Below are 17527 nucleotides of genomic sequence, written 5' to 3' on the forward strand. Positions count from 1 at the left end.
ACCCAGCAGTGTGCAGTGTCTGTTGGACTGTCTGCTTCGAGACATTGGCTGTGTCCCAATTCAGCGACCGCACGCTTTGTAGTACGCATTTGTAGACCGATTACATCACAGCGACGCGACGAAGGGTGTCCCAATTCGAAGTGTACTCCAAATGCGGTCGACAAATGTGCAGTTCATTTCCCCAAATTTGAAGTGTGGGCTGTATCCCAATTCAGGGCCTGCAGCCTTAAAAGACACCATGCTGAGAACTGGCTTTGGACTTTCAAGTACAACATTATACCAACAACTTCAGATGAGACATCCTTACTGGTGTAACATTTTCTCAGCGAATGTTTGCTTTTCCCGTTACATGGTGGTGGTAATACACAGCACTTTTATGTTTTTATTCTGAGTGGTGGGTGTGAAGATATCTTGCCAGTTGCCCGGCAGCTCCCTTCGAAGTGAAGAGGGGATGTTATGCGTCAGGTTCTGGGGGACGCGTTTTGGGGGGAAGGGCTGGGGTATGTTTTCATTTCCTCCTTGGGATGATGAATCCTGCTATGTTTGGAAGGAGAAGGGCTGAATCAAATTCAAAGATCTTTATATAGATGGAAAATTTGCATCATTTAATCAGCTTAAGCAAAAGTTCAATTTACCGCCTTCACATTTTTACCGTTACCTACAAATCAGGCATTTTATGCAATCCAATATGAAGAATTACCAAGATGTTCCACATGAACATTTTTTAATGTGCTCCTGAGCCCTCCTTACTCCAATCGTTTGATTTACACTATTGTACATTTGTTTGATGACAGCATTGAAGTGCAGACTACGAGGATAAGAGACGCTTGGAGGGAGAAATTGGTTATAGAAATATCAGAATCAATGTGGGACAAATGCTTATCAAAGATTCATTCCTGCTCTGTTAACAGCAGACATCAGTTAATACAATTTAAAATTGTCCATCGGCTACATTACTCCAAGGTTCTACACAAAATTTATCCTTCAACTTCCCCATATGTGACAGATGTAAAGTATCAGAGAGCACATTGGCTCACGCTTCCAGGCATTGACCAACTTCTGGTCCTAAATATTTGATTGGTACTCTAAAGCTTACGGGATCTCCATCTCACCCAATCCAGAAATTGCAGTTTTTGACTGTGCACGTTCCAGATTATGGATACTTGTAGTTTCTAATCTCTCTTTTTTTTTGTCCTTCTCTATTGATTATTATTGTGCTATTTCTTGTCCTATTATCTCAGCACTTGAGCTGTATTTGTTTGTTGATGGGTTTCTATGCTGGAAAAATTAAAATAAAATATTGAAAAAAATTGGCAAAAACATTCAAATGTACCTGTTTTAAGATTTCAGTGTTTTTAAAAAAGATAAAGTGAGCTATCAACAGAACGCAAAACAATTTCATGCTGTCACTTAAAAAGAGATTAACTGACATCAGGCAACACTTTACTATGCAATACCACTTTTCTACCACAAGATGGTGCAGTGACTATTTAACCAGGTAATTCATTAAGAGAAAATCTTGTTCACAGTGTCGGAGAAAAGACAAACCCTCCTGAGTAATGCAGATGAAGCTTTCTGTTCACCTGAAGAGACTGGTATCTTTATTTACTCTTTAGAGGTTTTCACAACACAGCATACACGAAATACAAATGACTGTTGTGGAAGCTGCTAATGTCAGTACGGCTTGAAATATCCATGAAAACTATGTGAGTTCCTCATCTTACGCCCGGGAACATGAAGTAGAACAAAAGAACAGCCAGAAGATGCTGACGACCAAAGATGAATGGCTCTTCAGATCTGATCTGCTGCAGTGAGAGTCTGCTGCGACACCCACAGTGACAGGAAACACCAAAACTGTGTACAAAAACACACTTCTGCACACTGCTCAGCTCCACTGGGGGCGACATCATCCAGTAGGCGGGGCTCTCCTTCTGCACTGTGTTCAACCATTGTGTCAATAATAAGTGCTGCTGTGAAGAGAACAATTCTCAGACTGAATGTTGAACATCAGCTAGTTTCTCCTGTTGATTTAAACCTTGTTGTACAGATGGAACATTGGCTGTGGATTATTCTTGCTGCTCTTTTCTTTGGTGAGATACAAACATCAACATGTTTCCTCTGCTTAAATAAATGTGTGAGTCTGATTAATGGTGAGTTTTTAATCATGTTTATTGATCCATCTCTTCCTCTGCATGTTCTGTTCTTCCTCAGAGTGTAAAGGAGAAGACAAAGTGATCCAGGAACAAGGAGATGTCATTGCTGCTGAAGGAGACACAGTTACACTTGACTGCAAATACGAAACAACTTCTACATATGCGACATATTTGTTCTGGTACAAACAAGATGTGAACAACTTTCCAAAGTATGTTTTAAGGCGAGACAGTACGGGAGCTGAAGAGAATGCTCGAGAGTTCCCGAAGGACAGATTTGATGCTGAACTCAACAAGACATCAGTTTCTCTGAAGATCCAGAAGCTTCAGCTGTCTGACTCTGCTGTGTACTACTGTGCTCTGCAGCCCACAGTGACAGGAAACAGCAAAACTCTGTACAAAAACCTTTGGAGCAAAGACAACAGAATACTCCACAACATCCACTAGAGGGAGCCACACACTGTTAAACCTCTGATTCTTGTGTCATTGGACTGATGACAAAGACAACAGAGAAATGAAGCAGTAAAGATCAGAGACAGAGACAGAGCTGCTGTGGAAGCACAAAACTATTTGATTGGCTGAGCTATTAAACTGGCCCCGCCCACTGAAGTTGAGCTCATCCAATGACATTATTTGTTGGTCATTGTGCTGCAGTGGAAGAACATTGTTCATGTGCTGTCTGTCTGGCTTTAATAACTCCAAAGACATGTTGCTGCACCTCTTTTTGCTTCTATCTCACATTATAGGTGAGTTTAAGAACAGGGATTAAAGTTTAGTTGAAGCTGCTGCATTAAGCAGATATACAGACTGCATTTCACTACTTTTCTTCTTTCTTTTTCCAGGACTAACAGCTGGAGACTCAATCACTCCTCAACAACCTGAAGTCACTGAAACAGAAGGAGAATCTGTCAAACTCACATGTAGCTATGAGACAAATGCAGGTGGTGCTTTTCTTAACTGGTACAGACATGATTCTGACCTCCAGGCTCCTCAGTTTATACTCTTCAAAGGAGTAGAATCACTGAGCGGTTTTGATTATATTCCTGATAATCGATATGACTCAGAAACATCAGATCGATCAACTAATCTGAGCATAGCAGCCCTAACCCTGGCAGACACAGCTCTCTACTACTGTGCTCTACAAACACAGTGATACAAAGTGTAGAAGAGGCTGTACAAAAACCTGAACACAGATATCTGACTGCTCTTCAAAGAGGAGGGAAGTGGTATTCAAAGCACAGCTTCATATCAGATGGATTCTGCTAATTCCTGTTTTATCAGAGTCACTGTGGTTACAGCTGCTAATGAAACACTGTGGGAGGATTCACATGAGCAGCAAATCCACATCAACCACAAACCAACACTTTATATCAGCATCAACAGTCAGGAGGAAACATCGTCGCTGTCTGTGGTCCTGAAATTCAAAGCCTCTGAAGTGTAAATGTTGTGAAGCTGAAGGAAAGAGATTCACTTCCTGGTTAAATAAAGGATAACATTAATTCAGTATTTCTTTTCTCAGTGTTTGTTCCAGAGTTGAAATGAAGCCTGATGAAAAATAAAAATGTATTAAAAGTCTTTAATTTTTGTCAACATACTGCAGGAAATGTTGATTCAGGTATTAAGGTGTGTTCACACCGAACGCGATGGACGCGAATAAAACGCCCCAAACGCCCCTAATTTGACGCGTGTCCAAGAAAAATCCATCGCGCGTCAAAATATGATATTTTGACGCGCGTGAACCGGAAATGTGGGAGGAATGTGGGAGGGAGTTGTGCCAGACCGGTATCTTTGCAAGATGGCAGCTATCGAGCTAGCGCTTGAAGAGAGAGTCTCCCTTCTCTATGTACTGTGGAGAGCAGAGCAGCAGCGTAAAAGATGTCCTCGCCGTACCTGGGTCCATCAGGTCCTCCAGAGGCATGAGCAGTTTGGTGAGTTTCACCACTTGCTCCAGGAGCTGCGCCTGGATGACGGCCGATTCCAGCGCTATCACCGTCGGCCAGTTTGAGGACCTGCTTTCCCTCGTCGGTCCCAGCATCGCCCGCCTAGACACCAACTACAGGCGCTCAATCCCACCTGCAGAGCGCCTGTCCGTCTGCCTGAGGTTAGTAAAACTATTTAATACGGTAGTCCTTTATTGATATCTGTGCTAATATGCTAATCCATCCAGTTATACACTGCTAACATGGATGTGCTATGCTAACAGTGAATGCTGTCGGTGTTTACTGAAAGCAAACTGTGGTACAGAGACGACTCTTTATAATATTTCTAGTGATACTCAGAAGCTCTCATCAAGTCCCGATTTAATTCGATTTATGCTGTTATCAGTGTTTGCATGATAGCATGGCTGTGGTGTCACATCAATGTATGCGCTCGGTGTTTGCTGATATCAAACTGTAGCATTAGCACCACTGAGTTAACCTTGTAGTGATACTCACTCCTTTTTATTTAGACCTGGTTTGATTCTGGGATAGTTGAATGTTTGTATATAATCCCTGCAGCTGTCAGACTCTATAACAGGGGTCACAGCCTTTATTAAAACAGAGTTAGATAAAACTGAACAGTTTGGTTCATCTTTAGTTACATGGTTCTATCTTGATAAGCTGTCTTATCACAGATTAATTTTTCAAAAATATTAATGATTTAAGCAAGGAAAGGGCTACATGTCAACACACAACTCTTTATTTCTATTAATGTCTCACTTCATTCCTACCTGATTGACATGTTTAGGAATTATGAGTGATTGGCTCACTGTAGTTGTGAAAGTTGCTACCAATCAAATTATGATATGTTAAAGTTAAAACAAAACACAACTGTTTTAGATATTATCTAATATACATTTTGTAATTATCCTTATAATTACAAAATGTTTTATGTAAGATTTAAGTTTTGTGATTTAAATCTGACATCACAAAAGTATTTTGGAATTTGAATAATGTATTTTGTAACTGCAGTACACATAATACTGATTTTGAACAATTTTGTCCAGGTTCCTTGTCACCGGGGACTCCTTCAGGACCATCGCGTTCAGTTTCAGAGTCGGTGTGTCCACGGTGAGCCAGATCACCCCCCAGGCAGCGACGTCCATCTGGGACTGTCTAGTGGACGACTTCATGGCTGTGCCTTCACCTGGAGACTGGCGCTCCATCACAGAGGGATTCCAGGAGCGCTGGAACTTTCCTCTGTGCTGTGCAGCTCTGGATGGGAAGCACGTCCAGACAAAGGCACCCCATATATCATATAGGAGACACACACATTGATATACACTAAATATTCATTTCATTTCTTTTTTGTGGTGCCCAAATTGATGCACCTGCTTGATTTTGTTTAAACAATTATTGCACACTTTCTGTAAATCCAGTAAACTTCTTTTCACTTCTCAAATATCACTGTGTGTGTCTCCTGTATGATATTTAACTGACATTTTTTATTGTAACAACCAACGATTTATACAGGAAAATAATGTCTATTAACAAGGTTGCCCAAACTTCTGCATCCCACTGTATCAGTATATTTTGTCATTAGTATAATATGAAATAAATTCTACATGTGTCAAGTCGTGTGCCAACATTTGCTGTGTAGTAGAACTGAGACATTAGTCATTATAAACATTTATTTGAAATAATATTAAAAGTCTCAAACAGAAAAACATTAAACATAAATATATAAAATATAAGAATTTACAGAGAGACAGGAATAAAAAGGACCAGCTGCTCTCCAGAGCAGGAACAAGGCTGAGGAGGAAATGCTCCATTGGAGACTGGTGTGGCCTCTTCAGGGACTCCAGGATGGCCAGCTCCACCACCGATGGACCGTCCTGGGACCCGTCCCTCATCTGCCTCGGAGCCGTCCTCCTCTGTGGGCCTGTAAAACAGCACAAAACACAAAGAAATGAGAAGGCTGCTACTAGATTTTAATTTCAACATTGAAAAAAAAAAAAAAACAATAACAGGATATAATCAGATTGGTTGTAGATATTTAGTAAAGGTGATCACAAGGGAATCCCACCGACTAAAAAGGTATCAGTGCTTGCTGTACATACCTGTGGGTGCAGCAGCAGGAGCTCAGGGACTGGGCAGCCAGGAGAAGCAACAGGGGATGCTCTGCTGCAGAATCAGTTGGTTCTATCAATACAGTATTAAATGTTAACAGGTTGGATATAATAATCGTAGAGTAGACAGTGGTCCCTCATTTATTGCAGGGGTTCTCAGAATAACTAGCCCCTGGTCACAGTTCTCACAATTGATTCTCAAAGTGCAAACCTTTGTAGATTGCAAAACGTAAAAGTATTATTATGCCGCGGTTTGTCTTCATCTGCCCGCCACTTTCGTGCGCCTTTTTCCCTCACGGTGCAGGTGTCTATTTCCGAATGAGGCTCATAGTTATGGGTGTTTTTGTGCTGTTTTTTCTATTGGACGCGATGGTTATCAAAACCAAACGTGATAAATTTGGCAAGCGCAGGAGATTTGTCAATCAGGCTGCAGAATGCAATGCTGTACTGTGCAATAAAAAATCAGCGAAAAAGCAAAGCAGTGACGGATGAACAGCGGGACCACTGTGTGCTGTTTATTAATAAACAATAACATATATTCCTAAATGATAACATGCATAAAAGCAGAACGGTATTTGTACGTCAGTGGGAAAATAGCGGTGGCTTGCTAGCTTTTGTGCGGCTTCCCTGGGTCAGTGAAAACTTTCAAAAGAGAAATGAATGAACTTACCAGGTTGCCCGATCTCTTCACATATCTTCCTCCAAGCTCGGTCCTTTTTATTCCTGTCTCGGTACTGAAAGCAGCTGGTGTTGTACAGCTCCGAGTTGTTTGCTACCGCATTGATTAGCCTTCCCCTCCATTGAAGTATGAAAGGCTTTGGCTGGATCTGCCCCTTTGACCTAGGTCACAGCCACGTCACCAGGCTCCTGATTGGTTGTCGCGGCACGATTTGACGCTGGAGTTCAGATTTTTCCAACTCGAGCGGTAGACGCGAAACGCGCGTATGCACAAAATGCAACACAAAAACTCACGCACGTGGTTTTATTCGCGAGTCAAACGCGCCAGACGCGCTACACTGACGCGCGTTTCACGCGTTTTGGCGTTTTCGCGACGCAAATCTGCTTCCGAATTTTCGCGGGACCCGCAATCGCGCGTCATCGCGCCTTTCCATTGACTTTACATGTAAACCTGACGCTCTATTCGCGTCCATCGCGTTCGGTGTGAACACACCGTTAGAGGATTGGAGGTTGCAGATTATCTTTGAGTTCCTCCAGCAAAGTGGGAATAATCGACACTCTCAGTGTGTTCTGATCTGATCTTCTGCTGGGATTAAAAATAAACGAACACAATCAAATCCTCTCCTCCTTAAACTTTACAGTCTGATATGGAAACTTGTGCAGACGCTTGTGCAACGAGACCAGCTGTAAAAATCACCGTGTGGATTTCTCTAACGTGTCGCTGCAGCTCGCTGGATTGTTTAACACCAACAGATGGTTCACTGCTCCAACAGACCCTGAAAGTTATTTTCTGTGGCTCCACCCCCTGATTTACTCAGCCAATGAGATGGTATCCTTTATGGATTTGACATAAAAAATGTACTGTTGACATTTATAAAGGGAGCTCAGTGAGAAGATTGATGTAAGAGGTGGAAACTCCTGACCTGACCCTCAGTTCTTACCTGTGCATTTCTGGGAGTTGCTTTCTCTAAGCGCACTACACTGGGAGGGGAATATTTAAGTCAAGCACACAAACTGATTTACTATTATTTTCAACACACAGTCTCTTTGTGCAGATATTTTACAAAGACAAGAAACGCGTCTTATACTTTGCGCTCGATATGGCAGAGTTAAAGCTGCACGGAGATTTAAGAGCTCATGCTAGAAGAGTGAATGCCAACAAAGATGTGATAAAAGCTTACAAATAACCAATTCACCCAACTCTAAATGTGCTCACTGTACTCAGCCCCCACTCTGTGTGGTTTATGTCTATGCTCTCCATTATTCTCCCGTTCAGCCACTCATTCATTGAACCCATCTCCTCCACATCTCCACCTCACCCAAATCAGTCAGAGCACCATCCGAGCCTAAATATTCATCTTCACCACCAGCAGCATCTAAAACGCCGGGAGTCCCGTCCTAGATTCTGTCACTGCTGGGACTCCATCAGAGTCCAATCTCCAAATACACTGATTAACTTCTCCATCTCAGAAAATCACGTTCAGTTCTTCCAAGTGATCTCTCCTTATTGAATTAATGTCACGTCTAAAGCACCAAACAAACACAAAACACAGCAAATGAAAAAAAAATCTACTGGAGACTCGAGCTGGCAGAGCGCACACAATCAACCCTGAACTGAGTCAGAGTGAAAACATGAATTAGAAAGTTCTGAATCAAATACAAATTATAACCTGACATAAAATCACAAAAATATGCTGATGACATATTTTGATGCAGTTTAGTTTAAGACATTTTCTTCTTTGCCAAACAGAAACTTTGGGGCTCTCTTGGGTTCCCACTCTGATAAACACCAAATAGCAGTTTTCAGTGGAGAGTCCACAGTGTCAGAGTTTGAAGAGGAGGCATTAGATCATCTCCACAGTGAGCATGCAAATCTTTGGTTCCTAAAGAACTCAAAGGGTTGTTCGCTATGCATTTATCCCTCGGGGTCAGACTGTCAGCACATTCCACTGTAACGTCCTGCAGCGTCTGAGGGAAACATGCAGCACAAACCACCTGAACCTTGGAGCGTGCCGTCCATACAAGATGTGGGTCAGTTTCAAAAAGACATAGTGGAGAGATTATGAGGCCGTATTCAAACTGTTTTAATTCCCTTTGTCTGCAGTGAGATTATTATTCACAAGTGGAAACCATTTAAGCTGCCAATCATCCCAGGTGAGGAAGTCCCAGCAAATTCATCCCAAGGTCTGATCATGTGATGTTCAGTGAAACTGCAACAAACCCAAGAGCTACAGCTCAGACTCTGCAGGCCTCAGCAGGTTAACACAGGATGTACAAAAACACAAGGTACTGGAAGATTTTTCCACATGGCTCAGCTCCACTAGAGGGCGACATCATCCAGTAGGCGGGGCTCTCCTTCTGCACTGTGTTCAACCATTGTGTCAATAATAAGTGCTGCTGTGAAGAGAACAATTCTCAGACTGAATGTTGAACATCAGCTAGTTTCTCCTGTTGATTTAAACCTTGTTGTACAGATGGAACATTGGCTGTGGATTATTCTTGCTGCTCTTTTCTTTGGTGAGATACAAACATCAACATGTTTCCTCTGCTTAAATAAATGTGTGAGTCTGATTAATGGTGAGTTTTTAATCATGTTTGTTGATCCATCTCTTCCTCTGCATGTTCTGTTCTTCCTCAGAGTGTAAAGGAGAAGACAAAGTGATCCAGGAACAAGGAGATGTCATTGCTGCTGAAGGAGACACAGTTACACTTGGATGTACTTTTGCAAGTCAAACAACACCCACCTTGTTCTGGTACAAACAAGAAGTAAACGCTTACCCAAAATATATCTTGCGGAAATTTCTCTCTGGAGCAACAGATAAAGCCCCAGAGTTCCAGGAGGACAGATTTGATGCTGAAATCAACAAGACATCAGTTCCTCTGAAGATCCAGAAGCTTCAGCTGTCTGACTCTGCTGTGTACTACTGTGCTCTGCAGCCCACAGTGACAGGAAACAGCAAAACTCTGTACAAAAACCTTTGGAGCAAAGACAACAGAATACTCCACAACATCCACTAGAGGGAGCCACACACTGGTAAACCTCTGATTCTTGTGTCATTGGACTGATGACAAAGACAACAGAGAAATGAAGCAGTAAAGATCAGAGACAGAGACAGAGCTGCTGTGGAAGCACAAAACTATTAGAAGAAAAATAACTTTATTTATAAAGAACATTTTCTAACAATGTCGAACATTTACAGTTTGTTTGTCTTCTGAAGAAACAGAAACAAAACTGCTTCAGCTGTCAGATATCACCACTCCGACATCTGAGCTCATAACCCACAAACAACTGAGACACAGTAAAAAAGAATAACAGATATTTCAATCAGAGTCAGATATCGTCTCGTATCCTCTGGTTTTCAACAACACTCAGAATCCAAAGTGATGGAGGTAAAGTTTGTGCGACTCCGTCACAGGAGAAAATCTCAAAGGCTGCAGATGAAGACCATCAGCTGACAAAATGCTCCTCCAATTTTTTAATATTTGAATGTATTGTTATAAATTTACACAGTTGTAATAATATGACAAAGAAACTGCTGTAGAAAATCACTGAAAACATGCTGAACTCAAAGGTTGATTATAGCGTTATTAGAAAAGTTACAAAACCCTTCTTCCAGAATCGCAAAGCAATCTCCCAAAACTAGAAACTCCCTGAAATTCAAAAGGTCAAAAGAACGTTATCACAGATATAGCAGCAGAAATGAGCATCCTCTGAAGGGTGGTGCTGGCCTTCCTTAGTGATCGGGTGAGGAGGTCAACTGTTCATGAGGGACTTCTTACAAAAAAAAGAAAAATGAACAGATATTATCAGAACAAATGCTGCCAATCAGAATAGTTGTTGGAGTAGTGTAAAGGTGTTTGAAATACGGTTTTCCCCACAAAACTTTCAGCACTACGACTTCTGCTGTTTGTGGGTCTTCATGTGCAACGACAAATGATGACTCTGGCGGAACATTTTCCCACAGGTTTTACAGTGATACGGTTTCTCTCCCGTGTGGATAGTTTTGTGGGTTTTAAGTGACGTTGACTGAGTAAATCTTTCCCCGCAGGTCTCACAAACATATGGCTTCTCTCCTGTGTGCGTTCTCATGTGGCGCAGAAGGTTACAGCGTATAGTGAAGGTTTTCCCACATGCTTGGCAAGGATGAGGCCTCTCTCCTGTGTGGCTCGTGGTGTGGATTTTAAGCGACCCTGACGTTGTAAATCTTTCCCCGCAGGTCTCACAAACGTGAGGCTTTTCTCCTGTATGGCATCGCATGTGGCTCAACAAATTACTACCTCGACTAAAGGTTTTTCCACACGTTGTGCAAGAATACGGCCTCTCACCGGTGTGGATTCGCTGGTGGGCCATCAAATGACCACTTTGATTGAAAGACTTCCCGCATGTTTTACAAGAGTATGGCCTCTCGCCGGTGTGGATTCTCATGTGGTTCATCAAATCACTGCGTTGAACAAAGGTTTTCTCACACGTTTTGCAAGAATGAATCTTCTCTCCCGTGTGAGTTTTTGTGTGACGCAACAAAACGCTCTTTTCACTAAAGGTTTTCTCACACGTTTTGCAGGTATGATGCTTCTCGCTTGTTTGCATTCTGTGACGTGTCCTCTTTTGAGACTTTTTCTTGAAGGCTTTTTTACATTTTCTTAAGGGAAAACCATCTCCTTTCAAAGGCTGTTTACCTGTATCAGTGTTACACTTATCAGCTGGCATGGGAGAGCTTTCTGTATCATTGCTCTGACTTCTGCTTCTATTTCCAGTCGAACCTGAATTGACATTCCTGCTTCCTTGCCGATCTTGGCTCTCAGCTACAGCAGAGCTGTGAGCAGCGAGCTGGTCACTGTCTGGTTCTGCTTCACTCTGGTTGCTTTCCCCCCAAGTAACAGTCACCTTAAAAATGGTATCATTCTCTTCCTTCACTACAACCTGCTCGTCCTCCTGACTGCTGCACAGTTCCTGCTGTTCCTCTGTACTCTGAGGAGGTTCTGGTTCCTCCCGGTCCAGTCTGGAGCTCCTCTCCTGGTTACAAAGCTGCTGCTCAGGAAGAACCTCCTCCTTACAGATATGCTGCTGTGCAAGGTCTGGAAGGACAGAAAGAGACAAGAAAAATAAACAAACACTGTTATGACAATAGGACATCACCATATATTCCTATTACTTAGTCAGCGTGTCAATCACCGTTCATTGTAGCAAGTTAGGGTTTCAATCCCAGCTGTTGTGGCAGTGCAGAGTACTGAGAAGCAAGGTTTCTTTCACTTTGTAAAAATGGCTCCAAATTAATGGATGTCTACACTAATTCAGTATTTTGGACTAACAAAACCAAGATGCCCCCCTCCCAATGATGAAACTAACTGACCACCGACTCGTTTAGTAGTACTCAAATGTAAATTATTTTCCTGGTTCATTACAAACCACCAGTGCAGTGCTGTGAAATAAATGCACTGTGATTAACCAGGTTTTTTTCCACTGCCAACATGCAGGCCTCGTTACTGCCAGACCTGCTGAATGAAAAAAAAAGAAGAAGCCATCTGACAAAGTGATTCCAGCGAACCACAGCAAGAGCCAATGTGAACCTTCCTCAGAGGAGCCGGCCTACCAAAATCTCTTCAAGAGCACAGCAACAACTCATCCAGGATGTCACAGAAAAACAGAACAACACATAAAGAACTTAGCTCAATATTCAACAGCAAGACAGAATCTGGGAGACCAGACGAGACTAAAGTTGAACTTTCTGGAAGGTTTGAGTCCCGTTTTAAGTGATGTAAAACTAACACAACATTTCAAAAAAGAACGTCATAGCAACAGTCAAACATGGTGGTGGCAGTGTGATGCTGTGGGGCTGCTTTGCTTCTGGGTGACGACCAGAAAGCCCTGACGGAAAATCCCAGTCCGACTTCAAAGTCTTAAAGGATTTCCGCACCGTTGTAAACCTTCCAAATGCTGAACTGCAAAACTTTGGAACAGCTTTCTGCCTCCACTCTTGAGTCACTGGCCTTATGTAAGCATCTCCTCTTCATGTAATCTTTGTGTTTTGTCTTGATCTAATCAAAATGTAACTTTTAAAGAAAAAAAATTCTTAAACACAAAAAATATCAAACTTTTTTGAGTACAGTCGAAGGTCAAAGTCAAATAAAATTAAGATTTATATGGAATCTAAATTAAGGCAAAAAATGTACCTTTACTCTGTTTTCTTGGAAAAGTTTCTGACATTAAGTTTTTGTGCTGCTGAGAAGAGCACAAACATGAATTAATATTAATAATAATTCAGTGTCAAACTAACAACCCTCGGGCCCGTGGCTCAGAGTTTATTGGTTCATGTACAATTTTACTGACTTGTCAAAAAAGCTTTTATTTGCATATTTTAAAAATATTAATGCAATTTAATTGATACAATATTTTATATTATTTCACTTTTAATTTGAAAAATGTTATGAAAGCCTAGAAATGAATACGGTGGATTACACCCCACGCCCCCCTGCAGACTTAAATCTGGAGGCTGTGAGGACTTAATGTTGTTTATTCACACGCTGCTCCTGAATCTGTTTGTATTGCAGGTCTGTGTTTAGTTGCTAAAGTGGATGAAATGCTCGTGTTTACATCATTTAACACATCGGCGTGCAACAGAGCCGTGCATTAAACGAAGCATCAAAGCAAAGGTATGTATGTCTGTACCCATTACAGGTACTGTGCTGCAGTGGTTTGTATCATATCTATCTAATAGACTCCAGTTTGTGCATGTAAATGGAGAGTCCTCTTCACACACTGAGGTTAATTATGGAGTTCCACAGGGTTCAGTGCTAGGACCAATTCTGTTTACATTATACATGCTTCCCTTAGGCAGCATCATTAGAAGACATAGCATACATTTACACTGCTATGCAGATGACACCCAGCTCTATCTGTCCATGAAGCCAGATAACACACACCAATGAGTTAAACTGCAGGAATGTCTTAAAGACATAAAGACCTGGATGGCCGCTAACTTTCTGCTTCTTAATTCAGGCTGGACGACTGCAATTCATTATTATCAGGATGTCCAACAATCTCACTGAAAAGCCTTCAGCTAATCCAAAATGCTGCAGCAAGAGTCCTGACAGGGACTAGAAAGAGAGAGCAGATTTCTCCTGTTTTGGCTTCCTGTTAAATCCAGAATTCAAAATCCTGCTCCTCACATACAAGGTCTTAAATAATCAGGCCCCATCTTATCTTAATGACCTTGTAGTACCATATCACCCTATTAGAGCACTTCGCTCTCGCTCTGCAGGCCTACTTGTTGTTCCTAGAGTATTTAAAAGTAGAATGGGAGGCAGAGCCTTCAGTTTTCAGGCCCCTCTTCTGTGGAACCAGCTTCCAGTTTGGATTCAGGAGACAGACACTATCTCTACTTTCAAGATTAGGCTTCAAACTTTCCTTTTTGCTAAAGCATATAGTTAGGGCTGGACCAGGTGACCCTGAATCCTCCCTTAGTTATGCTGCAATAGACGTAGGCTGCCGGGGATTCCCATGATGCATTGGGTGTTTCTTCTTCACTCACTGTGTGTTAACAGACCTCTCTGCATTGAATCATTAGTTATTAATCTCTGCCTCTCTTCCACAGCATGTCTTTGTCCTGTCTTCCTCTCCTCACTCCTCACTGGTCTGCAGATGGCCCCGCCCCTCCCTGAGCCTGGTTCTGCTGGAGCTTTCTTCCTGTTAAAAGGGAGTTTTTCCTTCCCACTGTCGCCAAAGTGCTTGCTCAGGGGGTCATATGATTGTTGGGTTTTTCTCTGTATCTACTGTACAATATAAAGCGCCTTGAGGCAACTTTTGTTGTGATTTGGCGCTGTATAAATAAAAGGGAATTAAATTGAATTGAAGAAGGGCTCTAAAAAGATTTAAGAACTTGGAGGCCCCTAACATTCATTCACCAGCATGGTCACAGGGCGTCATCTGATTGCTGGAGTTTTTTCTGCACTACTGTAGAGTCTTTGCCTTACAGTATAAAGTGTCTTGATGCGGTTGCTGTTATTTAGCGCCATATACATTGAACTGAAATTAAAAATTGCTCTTTTGATCGTCTTATGTGTCCATTTTGGCGCTGGTTGATTATATTGATACCACTGTAACTCACACTGTGGATTTATTTTGCCCGAAAAATCGCTACAGAACAAACGTCACAGACTCACCTGTCCTGTGCAGCTTGATTTGGGGTTTCCAGGTGATATCCAGCAGTCTGCGCTGACGGTCGATCTCTTCCTCGTACTGGACGATCGTTTTTTCAAACTCCAAGAATATTTGTTCAGCAGCAGCAGTTAGTCGCTCGTTGATGAACTCTCTCAGATACTGAACTGAAGGCATCGTTGCTGCCGCAGCTCACACACTCAGCTCACACACTCAGCTCACACACAACACAACACGACACAACCGACCTCCTGCTGAAAAAAAGATTAGCGTCTCTCCCCCGTTTACTTCCGCCTGGTGCCACACGGTGAAGTTCCGGCAGAAGAGGAGAGTTGCCTTTTCGTTCCGCTTCGTAATGCTCGAACGTGTCTGTTTCTCTTGATCCCCAAACACTTTTATAACCACCATAAGTTTTCAGTTTCTGTTTTTCTCCGTTGCTGTGAGGGTCCATGCAGAGTGTATCCGGTCAAATTTCCACCAAAATCAGAAATAAATAAATAAACCAGCAGAGAGTTAGAGACCACAATCAAATTAGCTAAAATTCCACTGGTACTGAACGAGTTATTTCTGCTCATTATAAAGGAGAAAAGTAAAAAAAATAAAAGTCAGCCTGTTTATTGTATTTTGCTTTTATCTGTGTTTTTTACTTCAGAGGCAGCAGCAGGATCTATGACTGCTGTGCTTCTCTGACTGGGTGGACTGAGGTTTTCTGAGGGTCCCGGATGATCTCCATCACCTTGCTGTTTTCATTTGTTGGAAATTAAAGTTTTGAAATAAACTCTGCCTGAATTAATTATCCAGTTGTTCATTATATTTGTTCATTAAGTGGGTCACAGATGGTACTATTGTTTCCATCCAGGTTTCTAAAAACCTTATCAGTGAGCTGCTGATTAAAGGAGCTGATGATGTGATTTTTAGCCTTTGAAAAATGAAAATGATAAGTTTGTGATGACCACATCTTTAAAGTCCTAGGACCTGGCGTCCACATATGTGGACATCACATTTTGGGTTATTTAAACCAAAATACTCAATTTTGCTCTACAAGGGCCTGATATCCACTTACGAGGACGTTATACTGCCACTGTTCTATCGACATTTTAAACAAATATCCTCATATGTGGCTCTGATTTTTCTTAGAAACAAAAATCAGGTTTAAAAAAATCTGGTAATTCTTTGTTTTTACATTCATCAGGTCCCAATCAGCCCAAATATCAAAGAGAAATTAAAAACGCTGCTGTGGAAGAGTTCGGGTCTTAGGAGGTTAAAGTCCTTCACATTTAATAAAACAAACAACATAGAAGAGCTGAGCTTCAGTAAATGAAACATGAATGAAAATGAAACACAAAGAATGTTATGGAACCAGGTATGGCGCGAGGCAGAAACATCCCATTGTGTAGGTTCAGACTTTTTAACTAACAGATGTCAGCGTGTGAGAGTAAACGGCTGTTTTTCCAATCAGCTGAATTCTTTTGGTTCACCACAGGGATGTTGTCTCTCTCCCCTACTGTATATTTTGTACACCAATGACTGTCGGAGTACACAGCCTAACAGGCATTTCATTAAATATGTGGATGACACAGTCATGGTGAAGAATATTCCCATAGGCCTGTTGTGGATGAGTTTGTTTCTTGGTGCGATCGGTCATTCTTAAAGATCAACACCTTGAAAACTGAGGACCTGGTAACTGACTCCAGGAGGACATCCCCCCATCCTGCACTAACAGTAGTAAACAGTGCAGCCATTGAACTGGTGGACAGTTGGAAGTAAGTTTGTTCTCGATCATGCTCTGTCCTTTGAGTCACATCTTGATGCTACAGTGAAAAAGATCCAACAACAGCTGCACGTTTTAAGGAGATTGAAAGTTTTTAATGTTTCATGTGAAATGATGAACCTTTTTTTAAATAAAGGTTTGATTGAATCTGTTTTACTGTTTTGTATCATTGCTTGGTTTGGTGATCAGACTTGGTAACTTGGTTACAATATTTAAGTGCATATTAGAAGTCATTGTCCATTTGGCCCAGCTGGTTCCATTTTCTATTTTTCTTTTATGATTAAAAAGACAAATTAGGAAGATTTTTTTTTTTAACATTTCTTTGATGGACATTTGAACCGACAGGCGTCACACGCTGTTTCACCACAGAGTTTAATCCTTCAGTCAATTCAAATCTACCAGCTTGTTTGCAAATCTGCTGCTCCACACACACAAATACAAATAACTTATTTTACTTTTTATTGCTAGTTTTTAAGTCTCTCTTCATGTATTGTGTTGTAATTGCTGTGTACTGGCTTTGTGAAACATGGATTCATAATGTTAAAGGCATGCTAAACAATAAACCATATATATGTGTGTGTGTGTATATATATACACACACACACACACACACACACACACACACACACACACACACACACACATATATATATATATATAAACACCAGGAGTCAGGTTCTGGAAATTCTTCTGGTGTCTCCACATTTATAGCTCATCTAATCTGG

At 41.6% G+C, this 17527-nt stretch overlaps 2 protein-coding genes and 1 long non-coding RNA gene across 3 annotated transcripts; 1 reads left to right on the forward strand and 2 right to left on the reverse strand.

Annotated features, from left to right (window-relative positions):
* Positions 1 to 3925: 3925 nt before the first annotated feature.
* On the forward strand, positions 3926 to 5992 carry LOC308413084 (uncharacterized protein). The gene is made up of 2 exons (XM_080907876.1): positions 3926 to 4251; positions 5137 to 5992. The coding sequence occupies exons 1-2, from the start codon at positions 3992 to 3994 to the stop codon at positions 5405 to 5407; spliced, it is 531 nt and encodes a 176-aa protein (XP_080764002.1). The 5' UTR covers positions 3926 to 3991; the 3' UTR covers positions 5408 to 5992.
* Positions 5747 to 7018, reverse strand: LOC308413085. The gene is made up of 2 exons (XR_013974658.1): positions 6869 to 7018; positions 5747 to 6011 (listed from the first exon to the last, which is right to left on the reverse strand). It is a non-coding gene; the product is annotated as an uncharacterized lncRNA (long non-coding RNA).
* Positions 7019 to 10043: 3025 nt separating this feature from the next.
* LOC308383372 (uncharacterized protein) lies at positions 10044 to 15290 on the reverse strand. Its single transcript, XM_080861292.1, has 2 exons — positions 15037 to 15290; positions 10044 to 11952 (listed from the first exon to the last, which is right to left on the reverse strand). Exons 1-2 carry the CDS (start codon positions 15206 to 15208, stop codon positions 10769 to 10771), a joined length of 1356 nt encoding a protein of 451 aa, XP_080717418.1. The 5' UTR covers positions 15209 to 15290; the 3' UTR covers positions 10044 to 10768.
* Positions 15291 to 17527: the final 2237 nt, after the last annotated feature.

This window comes from Rhamphochromis sp. 'chilingali', assembly GCF_963969265.1.
Source record: "Rhamphochromis sp. 'chilingali' genome assembly, chromosome: 16".
NCBI classification, from domain to species: domain Eukaryota; kingdom Metazoa; phylum Chordata; class Actinopteri; order Cichliformes; family Cichlidae; genus Rhamphochromis; species Rhamphochromis sp. 'chilingali'.

Excerpts from the sequence above, each read along its gene's own strand:
- LOC308413084 (XM_080907876.1), top strand. The coding sequence starts at position 3,992 with ATGTACTGTGGAGAGCAGAGCAGCAGCGTAAAAGATGTCCTCGCCGTA. Across the intron at positions 4,252-5,136 it reads CGCCTGTCCGTCTGCCTGAG|GTTCCTTGTCACCGGGGACT; the intron begins GTTAGTAAAACT and ends AATTTTGTCCAG.
- LOC308383372 (XM_080861292.1), bottom strand. The coding sequence starts at position 15,208 with ATGCCTTCAGTTCAGTATCTGAGAGAGTTCATCAACGAGCGACTAACT. Across the intron at positions 11,953-15,036 it reads AATCAAGCTGCACAGGACAG|ACCTTGCACAGCAGCATATC; the intron begins GTGAGTCTGTGA and ends CTGTCCTTCCAG.